The following is an 18993-nucleotide window of genomic DNA, read 5'->3' as shown; positions in this document are numbered from 1 at the left end:
TAATGATCGGAAAAAAAGTTTTTTTGAGAAAATTTTTTTCATTTTGATAGCTTAATAGTATACAAATCGAAAAACTTTGAAAAATATCACCAGTAGAAAGTTTAATTTTTGCCTTTGCACAGCCTTAAGCCTTTCAAGTAGTATAGCTGTAGTTGTACCTTATAAGTACGGCTACCACTACCACTAACATACCACTACTATGTGTATGTATGTATTTGTATTTATTTGTCAATGTATGGATTAAAACGTCGAGCGCTCCTAGATTGATGCCACATAACTATGTGGAGTGCTGATTAAAGCTGCATTCCCTCAAAGTTGGAGTCTGGGTTCGGTGCAGTGAAAATATTCTTCCATGAGTTCTAAATGGGACTATCTTCACTCAGTCTGGTAGAGCGTGAATACTCCCATTAGAACACATTGAAAGAATATTTCCACTGAACTAGATGAGGACATTGATAATGGGGAATCCAGCTTTAAAGATACTGTGACATTTGACACAGCATTCCCTATGCCAAGAAAAATATACACTCTCTATGGTAGGATATGATATTTAGCTTATGAATATGATCTAGGAGGCTACATTATGGAATGAGCTATGGTCTGAAGAAAATCAGTTGTGCCCGTCTTAATATCGATGTTACCTGATGTGTGATATTGAGTCCTCATGCAATGTTGCAATCCCATGATATATTCAATATAAATGACTGAAATATATAATATACCACGGTATATAGAAGAATAATTATATTTTCATCTAAATACCGTGTAATAGGCCTATACAACAGAAATTTGTTTTAATACAAACAGAACTGACTAATTTTTCTGAAAAGTTCTGAGCTCTCAAGAATCTTAAAATATTTGCCGATTCCGGTTTGAAATATTTATTTCACTGTATTTAGTACTCGTATAATATTTTATTATTTAGAATATTGTGTAAATCAAGAAATGGATAGAAACGTATCAATATTGCTTTCTCCTCACACATTCCTCAGCTCAAATTGCTTTCTGATAATTCTAAGTTGCATTGATAATGTCTCAATAATTCATGAATATTTTGTTTGTTTGCAGGACTATTCGTGGGATGATCATGGTTACTCATTAGTCAACAGGTTGTACAACGATGTCGGAAATCTGTTGGATGAAAAATTTAAGACTGCCTATAATTTAACGTACTACACAATGGGGGGCCGTATGGGCGTGGACACGTCGCGATTCCGTCGGGCCATCTGGAACTATATTCAGTGCATGTTTGGAATCAGGTTAGTAGGTTAGGCAATAATTTGTTATCTGTAGGCTACTATTTAAAATGCGTTATTTCAAAGGATTTTATCATATGTTGAGATACTATTGAATAACTAGTAATAACAGCCAGCATGACCAATGAAAGTGAATGGGTATGAATTTTGCCAATTTACATATGGATTTCGCCAAAATTACATTGATAGTCCTATTTATGCAGGTTTCATTTTTTTTAATTGGGTCAAAAATATAAATCAACTGGATACTATATGAATTCTTTCTGAACTAGTATATGAATCAAAATTCGAGGAGGAACAGTATTTTGCTGTGTATGTTGGTCCTCCCCCAATTATTCTAATGAATAATTGTGTATCTTGAATCGATAAATAAATAAATTCGACATTTTTAGAGTGCTACTAATGACACATCATAAATTAACCATTTAAAGAAGGTCTGTCATCTTTATGAAGTCAATTAGGTATCTTAATTGAATGACTTGTTGGTTTAATCCTGTTTCCATTGTATGAAAATTGTAACTATTAGACTAATGACCTAAGTATGGTAAATGTTGAATGCTATTTGAGGTGAAAATCTCCATATGAGGAAATAGAGGGTTAGTCCCCGAATCTTTGATGCTGGAATTTTATGAGAACGAGAATGATATAAACTTCAAATTACGTATATTTTCCTATAATCGAATTGATGCAACTCAAACTGTGGATTCAATTTTTTTTCCTGATTTTTCGAAATAGTTTATCATTAGAATGATGAAGAACCCCAACATCACATTCAAAGTTCGACCTATGATTTAAAAATTTTACTTTTTATGGCTTGTTGATTTATCACTTGATTCTTGATCATAACTTGTAAGAGTCAATCCCTCTGTAGTAGAAACCTTTTTTCCAATGATTTTCAACTCCATGTCATTCAATAATAAAGTATAACTCATTATTTAGTACGTATTCTAAATTCATGAATGAATCAGTTGGATTGGCATGGATGATAATTTTTAAACTGATATACTATTCTGTTCCACTTCAATGTTTCAAACTTTTTAATCAATGAAATTGTTATTAAGGTCATGTTGATCCCTGTGAAAATTGTTGAAATTGGATATTTATGTTTGACAGACATGACGACTACGATTATGGTGAGGTGAATCAATTACTAGAACGATCTCTGAAGGCTTTCATCAAATCGGCGTGCTGCTTTCCAGAAAGGGTTGCTAAAAGTGACTACGACAGAGTCCTTAGGGAATTTAAACACAGTGAGAAGGTGAGTACATGAGTCATGGAGATCTCGCTCCATTGTTGATCCACATGAGAAATCACCCTCCTCCTCCGTAAACAAACCATAGTACATTTTGGTGACGTCAGCACATGTAGGGCTCCTACACCAATAAAAACACTAGCTGATATAGATCAACTGAAAGGCTCCTACTGATATAGGTCAGCTGAAACTGACTGAAGCTGAAGCTCACTTTCGTAGTCCCAATAGCTGATATAGGTCAGCTGAAATCAACAAATTTGTATTGGTGTAGGAACCCTACCTGTGCTGACGTCACACGAATGCACTACGGGTTTGTTCACGGAGGTAGTGAATCACCCCCTATCTAATAAATGATGGGGGTTAGTTTTGATCAAGGTTCAAAATTTATCATGAATCAAAATTGACAATGAATACTGAATGCTTTCACAATATACTATAAGTCATCAACATTCACACAAAAAGTAAAATTTATTCATGTTTCTATTTTTTTTAAATGGTAATCTGTAGGCTATCCAGTATTATGTAATATTGAAGATTCACCATCATAATTTTACTGACCTGAGAAAATTTGACTTTTTGAAAATATTCAAGGTATTGAATTAGAAATGTTTCAAATCTCATTAAGATTTTTGTAAGCTCATATTTTCACTTGAGACAAAATTATAATAAAATTCATCAAAATCAGACTGATTCCGAAGTAATAAGTTTAGGGTTAGGAAGGGAAGTATGTATGAGAAATAACTGCCACATACTTATTTTCTAGTCAAACGCAAAATTTATTTTTTAACTTTAAAATTTAACTTTTTGCTTAAATGTTGCAATTACAAGTGTGAAATTTAGAAAAATTGGCATATTGTTTAAAATCAATAAATGATAAAATCTGAAAAAATGGTGCATCTATATACGCTACTGTAAACGTTGTAAGAATAACTGTTTTTAACTGTTGTCCAACTGTTTTTAGCATGTTAAACAAATAAATTTCTACAAATAAACACTACATAATATTACATAAATAAATTTCCTTTTGATCTGGACTTCAAGTGTCCGTGAGTTTTTAATGTACACATCCAGCTCCTCGTGAAATGGTAGAAAATATAAGAAATATAAGTCTCACGACTTGTCTTTTTTTCTTTAGGGCTACTTTTGAATATTTAATAAAATTATAAATCTGAGTACCATTTTAAAATTATTTCGTCACGACATGTTTAGGCTACTAATGCCATTTTCAAGTTTTCACTTAATATTTTTATTAAAATGTTAATCACGACTTGTACAGTTGGAATAAGTGTACAGATGCAAACGGCCAGCATTTAACAGCCTTTCTCTGTTTGATATTATTTGTAACTAGTAGTTAACCCGTGCTTCGCAAGAGTCTTTTTTAAAACTGCAAAATGAAAACTTGACGTAATAAAAAATCGAAATTTGAAAATAGACCTATAACCATCCTCGGTTAATGAAGAGTCTATATGCAAAATTTCAAATTAATCAGTTGAGTATATTTCAGACGTGATGATGCGTCAAACATAATTCCCTATTCCTTACGTGTATAAGCCAGTTCTTTCCTTTATTACAGTATAGAAAACTTAAGAATACATAATACTTGGAAACCTCACAGAATCATATTGTTTTTTCCAATACATCAATAAATTTTAGTTCGATTAGGATCCTCCTCAATTTGAATCAGGCAGCCTTTTGTTTTCCCAATTCCAAACAAAATACCTAAAATACTCGTTTCACTGGGAATTCGTGTCTGATAGTACATTATAACTGAAGAATATAAATTATTTCTTATTTTATTGTGATCTATTCATGTTTTTCTTATGAAATTCAATTATAGGCATACAGCATGAAGACTATGTCCAATTTATTTGTACTGGTGGCAAAATTTTACATTAAAAATAATTATTTGATAAAATCCAAGTTCAATAGTAATGAAAACAAATTCCTTCAAAAAATAATTGATAATAATACGTTTCGAGGGAAAAAATTAAGAACAAAAAAATGGGAAGCCTCGGGTATTCGAACCGAAAAACCATCGCTCCGTAAGCAGGCCTTTTACCGCTGCGCTACATAGACGTTCGTAAATGGTAGTTTTATAACCTGCTCATAAATAGACACACTTTGGGCTATGAAACTTCATGTAGTCTACGGTAGCATAGATGAATTTGAACATTAATTCTGAAAAATCTAGAAGGAAAATTGAAATTTGGGCTTCCAGGTGCACGAGATTGATATTTTTAGAATCTATGTTCAAAATTTGGAGATCTAAATCATTCCCGTTTTTCCGGTATGCAATCCACAAGTTGACATGTTTTGATGCGAACAAACGAACACACGAACAAACACAACCCTACTCTCTCTTATTATATAGATGGCAACATCCAAGATACACATTAGAAAAATACGTTTTGATTTGAGTATTTAAAAATTAATGTTCATAGTTATCTCTATTCATATTTCATATCATCCCTTACCTTCCGCTATGCATGGCCTCATTACATTGTTGAGCGTGTGGCTATGCCGGGGACGCACGACAATGTCGAACGCCTCCTATATGGCTGGGCTTTCAACTCAGGAATAGAGTGTCCCACAATGGGTGAACTAGACTTGCTATGCTCATATGTATCTGTGCTTAAATACATTATACCATCCTTTATGGGAAAAGCCTGTTCTTACTGTTTTTCGTTCAGGATAATATTTTCGTACCATACCCTATGGCGCTACAGCCCTCTGTGGGCCTTGGCCTCCGCCACGATTCTCCTCCACCTCGGTCGATCCTGACACAACTCTCTCCAGTTTCTCACTCCCATCACTCTAAGGTCCTCCTCCACACCATCTATCCATTTCTTTCTTGGACGACCTCTCCTTCTAGGCCCATCTATTTTTCCATTCAGTGTCGCTCTTGGAAGTCTCTCTTTTTCCATTCTCCTCACATGGCCGAGCCATCTTTTTCTCTGGGCCTTGACAAATCTAACAATATTCTCACCCTGCAGTGCTTCCTCCACCTCTGCATTGCTCCTTCTCCTCTGCTACTCTTACCGCACCAAAAATTTTCCTCACAATTCCTCTCTCAAATACACTCAATGCCTCTTCGTCTTTCTTAGTCATTGTCCATGACTCAGAACCATAGCATACAATAGGTCTGATCAGAGTTTTATAAAGCCCCATTTTACTATTTTTACCTAATACTTTTGATCATTAGTCTCTTATTTATATAGTATAATGCTCTGTTCCCACTCATAATACGTTTCTGAATTTCATCTGTCATATTGTTTCCAGCATTGAGGATAGTGCCAAGGTACTGAAACTCATTCATCCCTTCAAATACTTTCTCTCCCTTTTACTTTCAAACTTTACTTTCTCTCTCTTTTTTTGGTAGAGAGTTAGTGGGGAGGATATTTTTAATATTCTTTCCGAAGAATGGACATTGACATGTCCAAAGCTCCGCCAATTTATGTAGATGCATAACAATATAATTATCTATAGTTATTATATTACAAATTACTTTTTCATATCATATACAGTTCAATAATTATTTTCTTAGTCTATATTATGTAAATTCATCTATAATTTTGCTGTATTGTAAGCTATTGTATATAAGTGTATAAGCCAGTATATATTGTAATCTACATAAATAAAGTACTCAATCAATCAATCAATCCCACCTCCAAGTCGATCATTCTTCTTCTAGCGTTCACTGCGGACATTCTCATATATTTTGTTTTTCCATCATTGACCTGCAAACCCATTTTTTGTGCGTCGCTTTCTAAGCTGGAAAAGCATTCCCTGATGCAGTTAGCATTTCGCGCCATTAAAACCACGTCATCTGCTTAATATATTTTTAAATTTATATATTCAATAATATTTTCTTATTCAATCCAAGTGTACTATAATTGATTAATTTAATTGATGTGTGTTTTGTAGGTACACGTGAACCTGATGATTCTGGAGGCTCGACAACAAGCCGAACTGTTGTACGCGCTGCGGGCCGTCATGCGTTATATGACGTAGCCAACTCCACCTTGCCAAAGTGATATCAAATTCAACGTTTATTATAATTAAGAGACTCTATATGAAATTAATAATCATATATCTCAATATAGTAATTATATTATCATTATTGACTCATATATTTATTTAATGGAAATTATTATTATAATAGTAGACTGGAATCAACAACAAATTATAAACTGTGAAACAATGCTAGGTGTATCTAAAATATTACAACGGTAGGAGTATTTTACAATTGTTCTATTCTTCAATAACAAACTGCGATGTGAGTGAAAATGTGATGAAATGCGTTGACTGTTATTTTCTATTTAGTCATTGATTTTATTCTATTGTATTAATGTTTCTGATTTGCAAACCATCAAACTCGTGTTTTCTAAATTCAAAACGTTGATGGAAAATAGTGTCTGAATCGACCTGATCAATCAAAACCAATAGGCTATCTGCATTTAATTGCATGTATTTGCATGTTTCAGTTTTCTAAACCCAAGAATCAATTTAACCAGAAAATAATTGATTTGTGAGTGATATTTATCATTATAACACCCGGAACTAGCTAAAAGCCAATCTGTATAAAGCATCTCTCGAATTGACTAAGAATCGCTATTAATGTGAATTTGATGTGGTGCACTTGAAAACTTGGCTTTAGTTATCACTAGTAACAAATCTTTTCTTTTTTCAAGTCACCTCTCACATTTTCTTTTAGTTGTATAAATTGCAACATTTTAAAGTATTCTTACTCTTTAGTCATACGTTTATCGAAATAATAGGAAACCAATTTTTTAATATTGATTGTTCAAAAAACAAAATGTTGATTGTTGCTTTTTATTTTATTTGTATTTTTATATAGTGTCGTTCATGCTATCCCGAGTTATGTGCTTCAACAGATCTAGATTATTTTCAATGTTATCGTTCTTAATGCTATTGTCATTAATTATTTTGTAAATAACAACTAGGTCCCGCAATATTTTAATCATGATAGATTTGTTCTAGTTAAGTAGGCTATTCCAATTTAGAAGAAAAATCAATTCAATGCTAAACAGTCTTAACAAATTGATAAATCTCATGACGATTTAGTAATTTCTATTGAGTGTTAAATATTTTTAATAATTATTTTTTGCCCCATAGCAATATTGTTGAATGATGTCCTTGATTTCAATCACAGAGTTTTCCTAGTAAAAAATCATGTACTAAACTGCAAAAATATTTAACCTGTTGTGAAGGAAGCAATTTCGGCTCTGATTGTTGTTGTTCCCTTCTTATGGAGAACAAATAAGATCATTTCATGAAACAGAACTGAGATTTTCAATAAGATTGGAGGTAATCTTCACTGCATGGTTTTCTAATTATGAAATAATTATTTTGTTAGAATTTCTTTATAATTTCAGTGGTAGATTATGCTGAATTAGAGCTACCATATTTTGATAAATTACTTTAATATGTTCAACTGAATATATTTAAAATTGTTGCAACTAATTTCATAAAAAATATGAAAGTATTACTCCTGCCTAGTTGGTTCAATATTCATTCATGAATATACTAAAAATAAGTTAATAATCTGACCAAAGTCATATCGTTTTTGTAAAAAAATGTCTGATCATGAACTGACATGAAAGACATTATGAAAGCAAAGTACTTGTAATAGTAGATGTATTATGAAATGAGCCGTAGATCTATTACCGTTGTTCCTACCAAAGTAAAGTCGTGAAAATCAATAATGAATAATAATTGCCCGAGTGGTAATTCACTGTATTTTATCGTTGTTATGTAGAAACTAATTATTTTAAAATGGATCTCAGTATTATTTTCATTTATATAATAAATGTCAAAACTGTGAGTTTTGAATTTCAAGAAATACACGATGGAAGTTGAGCATAGGATTGACTTGTACAAGACGTTGAAACTGAATAAACCAATCATTAATGCGTATTTGCGTCTATAGACACCAGACAGACACTGAACAGCAATGGTCATGCAGTTAAGTTTGCTTTGTCTGTGCGGTTTGTTGGGTCAGTTCCTATAAATTGTGAATTTACTCATCTTAGTCACATAGAAAAATATTTTATTGTATGGCTCGCTGTGTTGTTGCATTTCTGTCTGGTTTCATTAGATGTGAATCATGTCCCGGAAGAACTTTACCATCTCAAAAACATTTAATAAAAAAAACATTTCACTTCATTACGAGCTTAGGTGCTTCATCATCTTTATTAAATGTAAAATTACTTATTAACAGTGTAAAATTGTTCTCATGTCCACCATCTATACATTTGTAACCAACTAGCAACTATTTTCAATTTTCCGTGTACTATTCAGTTTCTTCACATGGGCATTATTGTAGTCTGCCTTTCCTTATGTCTTTAGAAAAGCTGACACATTCAAATTCATCGGTGTGCTCCTGATTATGTTGATATAACTGACAAAATGTTTTTCCTAGAGAACAAACTATAGTTTAAGTTTTCTAAATGAGAAACTATTTTTCTGTGATTTTTCATGAAAATCAACTATTGTAATAAAGAAGTTAATCAAATTGAATATTTTGTGTTATAAATTTTTAATAGCCCTGTTTCAAACTAACTTATGGAGTGTTCAATTCACTTTAAAATTTTGATCAATAACTTGTGTTTCTGTTTCTATTTATGAAAATTTATACATGTTGAATACATGAAAATAATATTATATTTTTTCGAAGCGATTTGTTCATAACAGATTTACGAAAGTGGTTATTTCGAATTAGAATTTTACAAAAAATAGTGTTAACAAGTAACAAGTGGTCATATCCTATTATATTAAGCGAGCAATTTCTGTATATATTTTTATATCTGCTTATTATTATATCTGGTTATTATTATATCTGGTTATTATTATATCTGGTTATTTAAGTTCAACGGATCTCGAAAACGGCTCTAACGATTTTCACGAAATTTTGAACACAGTAGGTTTATGATATAAAAATTCGATTGCACTAGGTCTCATCCCTGGGAAAACACGCTGAAGGACATGAAAAGTATAATTCATCCTTGGAAAAACAGATGATAATTTCGTCGTCTGTCGAATACAGAAGATGCATGTGCCTGTGTGCGAGATCAACTGAGTAATCAATTAGCTTATTGTATCTCGCGAGAAATCTAGAAATTTTAATTCACTCAATCTCGATCAAAATAATCTGATTTGTTGACATGAGATGGTATATCATAATATCCAAAGTTAATCATTATTTTACAGTTCTAAGTGATTAGTGAGTGTTATTTTTTTATTCAATTTGGTTTGTAAACAATTTAAATTAGAACTTTTATGTTTTCAAATATTTGGACTGAAAATTTGACCTGTATTCAAGTGTATGAAACATAACCTACTTTTTGGAATATTTATAGTGTATAAATCAAAATTCGGGGAAGAAACAGTTTTGGGCTGTGCCTGTTAGTCCTTCCCCAATTATTTTAAAGAATTGATTTCTGTTTATCAATAAATGAATAACGAGGGAAGCTCGGTGCCCCGATATTTTGCTTTTAAGCTGGATTCCCACATATCGATTGAGTTCTAAAGGGATTAAAAAAAATAGTCCTATTAAAACTCATGGAAATAATATTTTCCTACAGTTACGTTGAAAAGTGGCCATTGCTGCACTGATTACAGAACGCAAAGAATCACTTTTCCGCTCTAGTGCGGGAAAAATTTTTCTGCACTCCAGATTTGCAACATGGCAACACAAAATACTTAGTAGGTTATATGGAGCAACAGTGCAGCGAAATCAAAATGAAGTTGGTAACAGTGACTGGGCTGCTATAGTTAGCAGAGGTGCAACGAAGCACAACGCGCTAATTATTATTCATTATATATTATAACCAAGGACAACGAGGACTTTAGGATTTTAGGATTAAGGTTTTTATCAATAATAAAATTACACAGAAAAACATTTGATGCATTTCAGGCAATTTTACCCATAATTACCCACTTTTCATATTCAATGGTAACTGTAGGAAAAACTTAATGTGAAAGCTTCTCTCAAGGCCGGCACAGTTCTTGCTATTATGACCAAGTCATCTGCGTATCCACAGACCTGCCACAATCTATTCACAACAGTACTTTCATGTGCAATGTCCTTTACTGCCTCGTGCAGAGCTAAATTGAACAACAATGCCGAGAGAGCGTCTCCCTGCCTTACTCCATACTTCACAGGAAAACGCCTTCCAACAGACTTGCCTATCCTTACCCTAGAGTATGTCTCGTTCAGGGTAGCCGACACCAGCTTAATTAGTTTTGATGGCAAACCGTTATTGTTCATGGCTTCAAGTAACTTCGTTCTGCAAAGACTATCAAATGCTCTTTTATAATCCACAAAAAGCAAGTGTAGAACTATGTCATGCTCTATGCACTTCTCCATTGCCTGCCTCAATGTAAAAATCTGGTCAACTGTGCTTCTGCCTTTCCTGAAACCCCCTGGTAATCGCCCAATATCGCCTCAGCATATGGGATGAGCCTTTGCAGAAGTATATTTGTGAACAACTTGTATACAATGCTAAGCAGAGAAATGCCTCGATAATTATCACAAATCATTTTATCTCCCTTTTTTAAAATTGGACAGATTATACTTGTCTTCCAGTCATCTGGCATTCTTTCCTCTCTCCAGACCATTAAAATCAACTCAAAGATCTCTTTCTTCAATCTATCCCCTCCTTTCTTGATCATCTCACTTAGTATGCCATCCTCACCAGGAGCTTTGTTATTTTTCAGGATTGTTATTGCCTTCTCTAGTTCAGCAAAGGTGGGTTCTGCAGTTTCTCCCTCTTCTCTCACAAGAGGTTCAAACACCTGGCTTGGTTGTTCTTCTTCCCCCTCGTTCAGCACTCCTTCGAAATGTTCAGTCCACCTCTCTAGAACCATCTCATTACTAACAACACATCCATTTTTGTCCTTACACCCATTCAATCTTGCCTGAAACCCCTTCCTGAACCAATTCACTTCCCTGTATAATTTTCTGCTCTGGTTAGTATTACTCAATGTTTCTAAGTTTAGTACCTTTTGTTTCATTGCTTCTCGCTTTTTGGATCTTAGAATTGATTTTGCTCTCCTTCTTAGCTCATTGTAGTTATTTCTAGCATTTCTTGTGTTCCTTTGCAACATTTTTTTCCTAGCTTCATCTCTCTCCCTTAAAGCTTCTTCACACTCGTCATCAAACCACTCCTGATTTCTTTCCACTACCTTCACTCCTATGGTTTCTTGAGCAGCACTGTCTAAACTATTCCGTATCCTTTCCCATTGCACCTCCAAATTCACCCTTTCCATGTTATTCTGCATAAACTTCCCTTCCAAATTGTTTTGAAAGATTTGCCTTTCATCATCTACCTGCAACTTATCAATATCCCACTTGCATCTTCTTATTCCTCTTTCCTTGCGTATATTGGCCAGCCTGAATCGTACCACAGCTCTAACCAAGAAGTGGTCAGAGTCACAATTTGGACCTCTCATTGTACGCACATCTAGAACTCCTGAAGCATGCCTGGCAGATACTAACACATGATCAATCTGGTTTACCACTTCACTCCCTGGTACTTTCCACGTGCCCATATGAATTCTTTTATGTGGGAAACTGGTGCTTCTAATAACCAACCTGTTGCTCTCAGCAAACTGTGCAAGTAGGAAGCCATTATTATTCGATTCATCATGAAGTGAAAAGTTTCCTGCCACAGTCCTCACTGCACTCTCTCTACCCACCTGAGCATTCAAATCTCCCAGCACCAGTACCATATCATGTTGCCCGATCTGATCCATCTTGTTTGTCAATACATCATAGAAATCTTCTTTTGCTTGCTCATCCGCATCCTCTTGCAATTTCATTCCACTACTTTGCATTATTGCGCTCATCAGGATTGTAATAAATTTCAATCAATGCATCCAAGCAAAAATTGTTCTCAAAATTAATTGTGCAGTCTAATTAATATACAGCTCTTTCCATATTTTTAGATAAAATGAACAAATGTTTCTGATTTCAGTATTGAAGAGAGGCAAGATAAGAAGCCTTGAAGCTGCGCTGTCTGAGCTTGACAAGAGATTCACTGAAATAATGCCGGACGAAGGAGATTTCCTCGATGATCCTGACCATAAGCAAAGAGCTGCAAAACTAAAAACCGAATACTTCGGTAACTCGACAATAAGCAATGAAACCATGCCTCAACTGACCAAGGTTATATTATTTCCTTAAATCTTTTCATGATTTCAATTCAACATTTTAAGCTCTGATAAGTACCATCAGCATCATCAGAATCATGTATCATCAGTATTATTATGTTAAGAAATTGAAAAACGTTTTCAACCTTCGCTACATTCTGTACGTTTGTCCTAATTGAGACTTTGATCCTCATTTTTCAAATTTCCCATGACAGGCCAGCTATGAATCAGAAATTTCTTGACGTTTATTGTGAAAAAGTATAGGCTATAATTACTTCACAAATCGACATAGTAGTATGAGTTCTGAGTAAATAATAGTTGAATCAACGTTATTACGATGCAATACAATAAATTCTAATATTGTATTTTTTCTTCAGGGCTACTTTTGAATATAAATCTGAGTACCCTTTTTGAATCATTTCATTTCAAATAATTTTAAAAGAGTACTAAGATTTATATTTTTATTTTAATACAATTCTAATTATCTTGGTAAAAACTATCACTGACCATCTGGAGTGCGTTCAGACATGACATCCACCTTCATTACTTGGTGCTTTAATCCCATTCCAGTTTCTACTAGTAGTTCTGTGAACAGTAGACCTCACGTATAGTTTTCTCATCCACAAGTAACAGGGGTCACCTGTTCACTGGACTCTCCAGACATCTGTGTAATGCATGCAATGGATAATCCACTTGTCAGCTGATTGATATTGACCGAACGCAGTGAGGTCTATCTTTCAACTCAGATTTTCTTTCATCTGTCTGTATGTATGTAACGCATTTACAGCCAAACGCGTTGATAGAATTCTATGAGATTTGGCAGGAATATTCTTTGTTTTAACTGCGCGTCGATGTATACATAAGGTTTTTTTGAAATTTTGCATTTTAAGGATAGTATGAAAGGAAAAAGAATTTCTTCCATAATCCGATATCACTATATTATATCATATACTCTGAAGATAGGATTAATCAGACTATAGAATTATTCATAATCAATTAGCTGACAAGTGGATTATTCATTGCATGCATTACACAGATGTCTGGAGAATCCAGTGAACAGGTGACCCCTGATACTTGTGTATGAGAAAACTGCGTGAAGTCTACTGTTCACAGAACTACTAGTGAAATAATTCTATAGTTTGATTAATCCTATCTTCAGAGTAGATGATATATATAGTGATATCGGAGTATGGAGGAAATTACCTTTCCTTTCATATTATCCTTAAAATAAAAAAAATTAAAATACCTTGTGTTTACATCGACGCGCAGTTAAAAAAGGACCTGCCAAATTTCATAGAATTCTTTCAACGAGTTTGACCGTAAATGCGTTACATACATACAGACAGACGAAAGCAAATTCGAGTTAAAACATAGACCTCACTGCGTTCGGTCAATTACAATCTATCAGAAACTAAAGAAAATTCAGAGTACAGATAGTTTCATATACACATAATATTTCGATTCATCAACAATAAATAAAAACTAATGTGTAGTAAAGATTGTTATGTTCGTTTTATCCATTTACTTCAATCTTTATCTCATTTACAGCTGTTCAGTGATATTTACTTCTTGAATGGAATAAAAAGTACCATATCTAGACACGAAGGAGAAAAATACGTTTATAAATTTGGATACGAAGGGTCGTATTCAAATACACAGGAGTTATCTGGAGACCCGACTTACAGGAATGGTGAGGCCACTCTAATAAGTACCTAGATTTTATTTTTTTTCGGATTATCTTTATTTTTTGTACAGTTTACTTTCATAGTGCATATTCTTTCAGTTTATACTATTTTGTATTTCTGGTTTAATCGTTCTGATTTCCACAATAGATAGTTTATACCAATACATAATCTCTTAATTATCTTCACAAAATTAGTGGTTACTCTAATATTTAATTCTAGATTTATTGATTTTCCACTATTATAAATCTCATGTATGTAAGGTGTTCTATTATTCTGTAGTTTATTTCAGTTTTCCTCAATTGAAAGTATTATTTATGTACTTTTTCTTTTTCATGTATTGATGCTTTTTAACTGTACTGCTCAATGTGCGTCATGAGAGGGATTGAGCTCCTTGTGCCATCAAATTAATATGTATATTTTCAAATAAATAAAAATCCAACTAAAGACAAATTTTTGAGTGCTGTATTAAATTTGAATATTTGTCATTATTTAGTCTCTTGAGCTTCAACTGCTTACTATACTTATATAAATTATAACTTTGCAGGTGTTTGTCATGCCGATGATCTGTTTTATTTGTTTCCTACGAAGCCAAACCTTGATATTTATGTTGTAAGTGAGACGGAGAAGGATAAAGAGATGAGCGCTAAATTTGTCGACGTAGTCACCAACTTCGTAATTGAAGGGTAAATTCTTTGTTATGTAAAGCGTTACCGTAATATCAGAACTGGACAAGTTCGCAGTCATCCTTGAAAAATCAAAATCCTCAAGAACTCTTTTGCTGTTCGAGGTATCATCGCCATAAGCCTGCTTGACAAAGGCAAGGGTCTCTGACACGGATTTTTCGAGTTTGAAGCAAAAAGCTGGTTTTCACAGCAAAAGGTTTCCTGATGCGCTATTTTTTGGCGCGAGACTCAACTGTAAAAACACAATGAAAAAAATGATCCTTATAAAAAAATAAATTGAAGACAACATTTTACTTATGATCAATCATTAGAAATGAATAATTCCTGAGCTAACAATATGAAATTATTTTACCTTTTCAATAATGAGCTAATCCATTGCTGTATTTTAATCAATAGACATCTTGAGTTTCGAAAGAGGCACCATATTATTGACAAGACATGTTATTCAATCTCATCGAAAGTAATCAGGGAGTCATCTCTTCTATTATTATAGAAAAATTCGCCATTTATACATAGGTATATAAAGATTGGATTTTTGTATTAATACCCCCAAACTCTGTCAATTCTTCTTTTCTTGGTCCCAACAAAATCATATTACCGTACTTTTAGCACACACCTTTACCATAACCTTGAATAAGGTGTATGCTGTGTATGGGTGTCAAGATAACCTTGACAGTGTGTGAGTGCCAAGATAAAGATTGCAAATTGAGAATGTGGCTCCTCAGCATTTGAAATTTGGAAATTGTAGCCCGCATGAAACTAAAATTGTCAGGACTCCATACAACTTAATTTACATAGCGAAATATCAATAATACATCATGTGTAACTGTATGATTATGCTCTCTTTTCTACTCAGTCCTGCTTCTGATTTTACAGAAATTTCCAGTAAGTTCTGATTTTCTATTTTTTTTTTTTGTACAATACGAGTATTTTCTTTAAATTGAATATTTTTAAACGCACGGGGTCGCTTTTTACCTATTTTTGTATGTTTGTATTTTAAATAGCTTGCGATTAATACTTCAGTTGAAAGTAATCACTTATAGTATTTTTTTATTGTATTCTGCAATGTTTTTTTTTATTGAATATATTACTGTTACTAGTACTAGGACTAAGAGCCTGTTCACATGACAGCGATTTACGCTCGGTTGTTCCGCGATCGCTCGGTTTTAGTAGTCGCCGGCGAATCGCGGCGGTTGTAATCTCAGACTTAACCGAGGGCAAATCGCTCATGAATCGCCGTCATGTGTACGAGACTGGCAAATCGAGCCGCGCGACAACCGAGCGTAAGTCGCTGTCATGTGAACAAGCTCTAACGATCAGTTTATTTCTATCCCAAATTAATACTTCAAGTCATTTTACAATAAGAATCTTGTAATAGCTTCTCCTTGTTTTAAACTAGCTCTTTCATAATCACTGCACTAAACTAATATCTTAATCTTAATTTTTTTTTTCACTCTCACTAAGCAACCCTGGAGGTTTACACCAGATCTTTTGGATTCTTCCTTTTCAATCTCGTTAATGTTAAGTTGTCCAAAACAGGGGTGCCCATCCCCCCAATGGTTCATGTCTCAAAATCCCCCCCCCAAAAAAAAATCTTGAAATTTGGTATCCATTTAGGTACTTGAAAACTGTATATTGAAAAATCCCCCCCATTTTCCCTAGTTTTTCACAAAATCCCCCCAAAATTCAGCCTTATGTCGCAACTTGCGACATCAAAACATGCTGTCCAAAACACCCCTGGTCCAAAAGCTGAATTGCTTCAACATTTTGGTGGTCATGTAGAGCCTCTTTATAGGTCCGTGCTGTTTTTACAATCATCTTCTTGACTGTCTCCACCTGAAGGTCTCTATAAAAATTGGCGTTCCTGATGAATATTCAATTTAACTCTTCAGTTCATGGTCCATTTTTTAAATTTTGTGTGACTTACTTGAATTTTTCTTGTTGCTTCTTCATTGATGTCCCCTGGTGCTAGGACTGCTGTGTCGTCTGCAAACGTGGCAATGACGTTTTCTTCGGGTACAGGACTGCAAGGGTAATATTTTTCTTCACTTTAATAAAGATATATATATATATATTTTTTTTTTTGAAAATGAAAGACAATGTTTCCCACAGTTGGGGTGACTTTATCTAACTTTGAAAAATATATGGATTCAGATTCATTCTCAAGATTAAGATAAAGTGAAACCAACTGTAAACCTTCAAAATGAATAATATTATTAAAAACAAATAAAAGCCACAAAAGATGCCCTAAGATCTTTTGTAGCGTGAAGCAAGGTATGTTGGCTATCGCTGCAGAATCAGCAACAAATGAATATTTAGAAGGTACCGTATTAATTTCAAGCAAAATGGATATTTTGTTTTATAAGATTGTATTGATTGCATCATATTCTGCAGGATATATCATAATTTTTATACCAATACAAAGAATCCCCACCAAGTATAATCTAAAAGTAGACTCTTGTATTTAACTAATAACAGAATCCGAACCAGTTCAACTATAGATATTATGGATCTACCAATTGAAATATAATAAAAAGGCAAAAATGAAATGTAACCACCGATATCGTAATTCTCTTGGAAATAAGTTTTCTAATAGCACGTTTTCCGACAACGAAACCACAAGATGAAACAAGCCGTTTGGTTTTATGCCTATAGTTCAACTAATATAATGAGAGTCAACAAGATGTCGATTGTACTCCTCAGCTCTAGAGGTCGTTGCAACCCTTGGCCTCCCTCACAAAGCCTCTCCATCTCTCCCGATCCACTGCCTGCCTTTTCCAGTTTCGAACTCCAAGCGTTTTGGCCTTCCTTTTCTTCTATTGTATATTTTTTCCCTCCATAAACATTTGGCAATCTTTCATCACCCACTCTCACCAAGTGCCCCATCCACCTAATCCTGTCAGCTTTAATGAATCAGACGATGTCTTCACTCCCCAGGAAGCGCTCGATTTCGCTATTTTTTCTCCTTCTCCAAATTCCATTTTCGTAAACAGATGTCGATTGTAGAACCTCAATAATGATTAGGGCTACGGTTATCGATGTGTTGAACATCGATTTCGGATAACAGAGATTGGAGATAAACTTATTTGAATATTTCCCCACGAATTGACTTATTTTTTCACCACGCGGTAGACAAAGACACCCCGGTTGACGGCTATTATTTTTTTCATCTTTTTATTTTATTTTATGACGTTTTTATTTTATGAAACTAATGCCTGATAATTTTAGACAAAACGGATCACCCCCTCCTCTTCACTCACAACTTGTTTCATTCATTTTATATTATATTATTTCAATTTCATTTTTATTATTTGTTTATTTTTTCGACTTAATAAAATGACGTTTTTGTGAATCTACATATTTTTAATTTCATGTAACTTTTATATTATAATACTAGCTCATCATTTATAAGATGATTACATAGCAGGGTAGTATCAACATGATTTTAATTCTAGAAATGTTATTTTCAGCTACTTTAACAAAATTCACTCCATTATCAGCATGATCTTATCATTCTATTCTCTACTATTGCTAGGATGAACTTCAATTGCACTCTAGGAAAAATGTTTTTGATCATTAAAATTTAGGCCTATCATAGTACGGTATTATAATAAAATCAACAAATTTCAAAACTAAACTACTATACAGTACATGCTGATTTATTGTGCTGACTATTGTGCCTGCACTATTTTAAAGATTATAAAGAAGACAATTTTGAATAAAATTTAGAATTTAGAAATAGGCCGACACATCTAGAAAATATCTGAGTCTATACCTAATTCATGCAGGTGAACGGGCTAGAGTCAAGAAAACTTCAATTAATCTTGCCATGCCTGATTTAATAGGTTTATACTATAGAATAACACTACAATTTGAAATAATAGAAAAATACAAACAGCTTCAATAAACATTGGCAACTAAAATCGAACAACAGAAACAATAAT

General features: G+C 33.6%; 2 protein-coding genes across 4 annotated transcripts in view; both read left to right on the top strand.

The window, feature by feature from the left end:
* The window catches only part of LOC111062214 (sestrin homolog), a 145901-nt gene extending 136853 nt beyond the window's left edge, over positions 1–9048 (top strand). For all 3 annotated transcript variants that reach the window (XM_039420453.1, XM_039420451.1, XM_039420452.1), the window contains 3 exons: positions 1069–1259; positions 2370–2514; positions 6433–9048. In XM_039420453.1, coding sequence (XP_039276387.1) covers positions 1069–1259; positions 2370–2514; positions 6433–6519 — 423 coding nt within the window. In that variant the 3' untranslated portion in view covers positions 6520–9048. The remainder of the gene's footprint in view (positions 1–1068; positions 1260–2369; positions 2515–6432) is intronic.
* A 3431-nt stretch (positions 9049–12479) lies between these two features.
* LOC120349774 (esterase E4-like) lies at positions 12480–15070 on the top strand. Its single transcript, XM_039420450.1, has 3 exons — positions 12480–12697; positions 14230–14371; positions 14911–15070. Exons 1-3 carry the CDS (start codon positions 12491–12493, stop codon positions 15051–15053), a joined length of 492 nt encoding a protein of 163 aa, XP_039276384.1. The 5' UTR covers positions 12480–12490; the 3' UTR covers positions 15054–15070.
* Positions 15071–18993: the final 3923 nt, after the last annotated feature.

Source organism: Nilaparvata lugens, chromosome 2 (assembly GCF_014356525.2).
Source record: "Nilaparvata lugens isolate BPH chromosome 2, ASM1435652v1, whole genome shotgun sequence".
Taxonomy (NCBI): domain Eukaryota; kingdom Metazoa; phylum Arthropoda; class Insecta; order Hemiptera; family Delphacidae; genus Nilaparvata; species Nilaparvata lugens.
The sequence above is the reverse complement of the archived record's forward strand: the minus strand, read 5'-3'. Positions and strand labels throughout refer to the sequence as shown.

Excerpts from the sequence above, each read along its gene's own strand:
- LOC120349774 (XM_039420450.1), top strand. The coding sequence starts at position 12,491 with ATGTTTCTGATTTCAGTATTGAAGAGAGGCAAGATAAGAAGCCTTGAA. Across the intron at positions 12,698-14,229 it reads CCATGCCTCAACTGACCAAG|CTGTTCAGTGATATTTACTT; the intron begins GTTATATTATTT and ends TCTCATTTACAG. Across the intron at positions 14,372-14,910 it reads AGACCCGACTTACAGGAATG|GTGTTTGTCATGCCGATGAT; the intron begins GTGAGGCCACTC and ends ATAACTTTGCAG.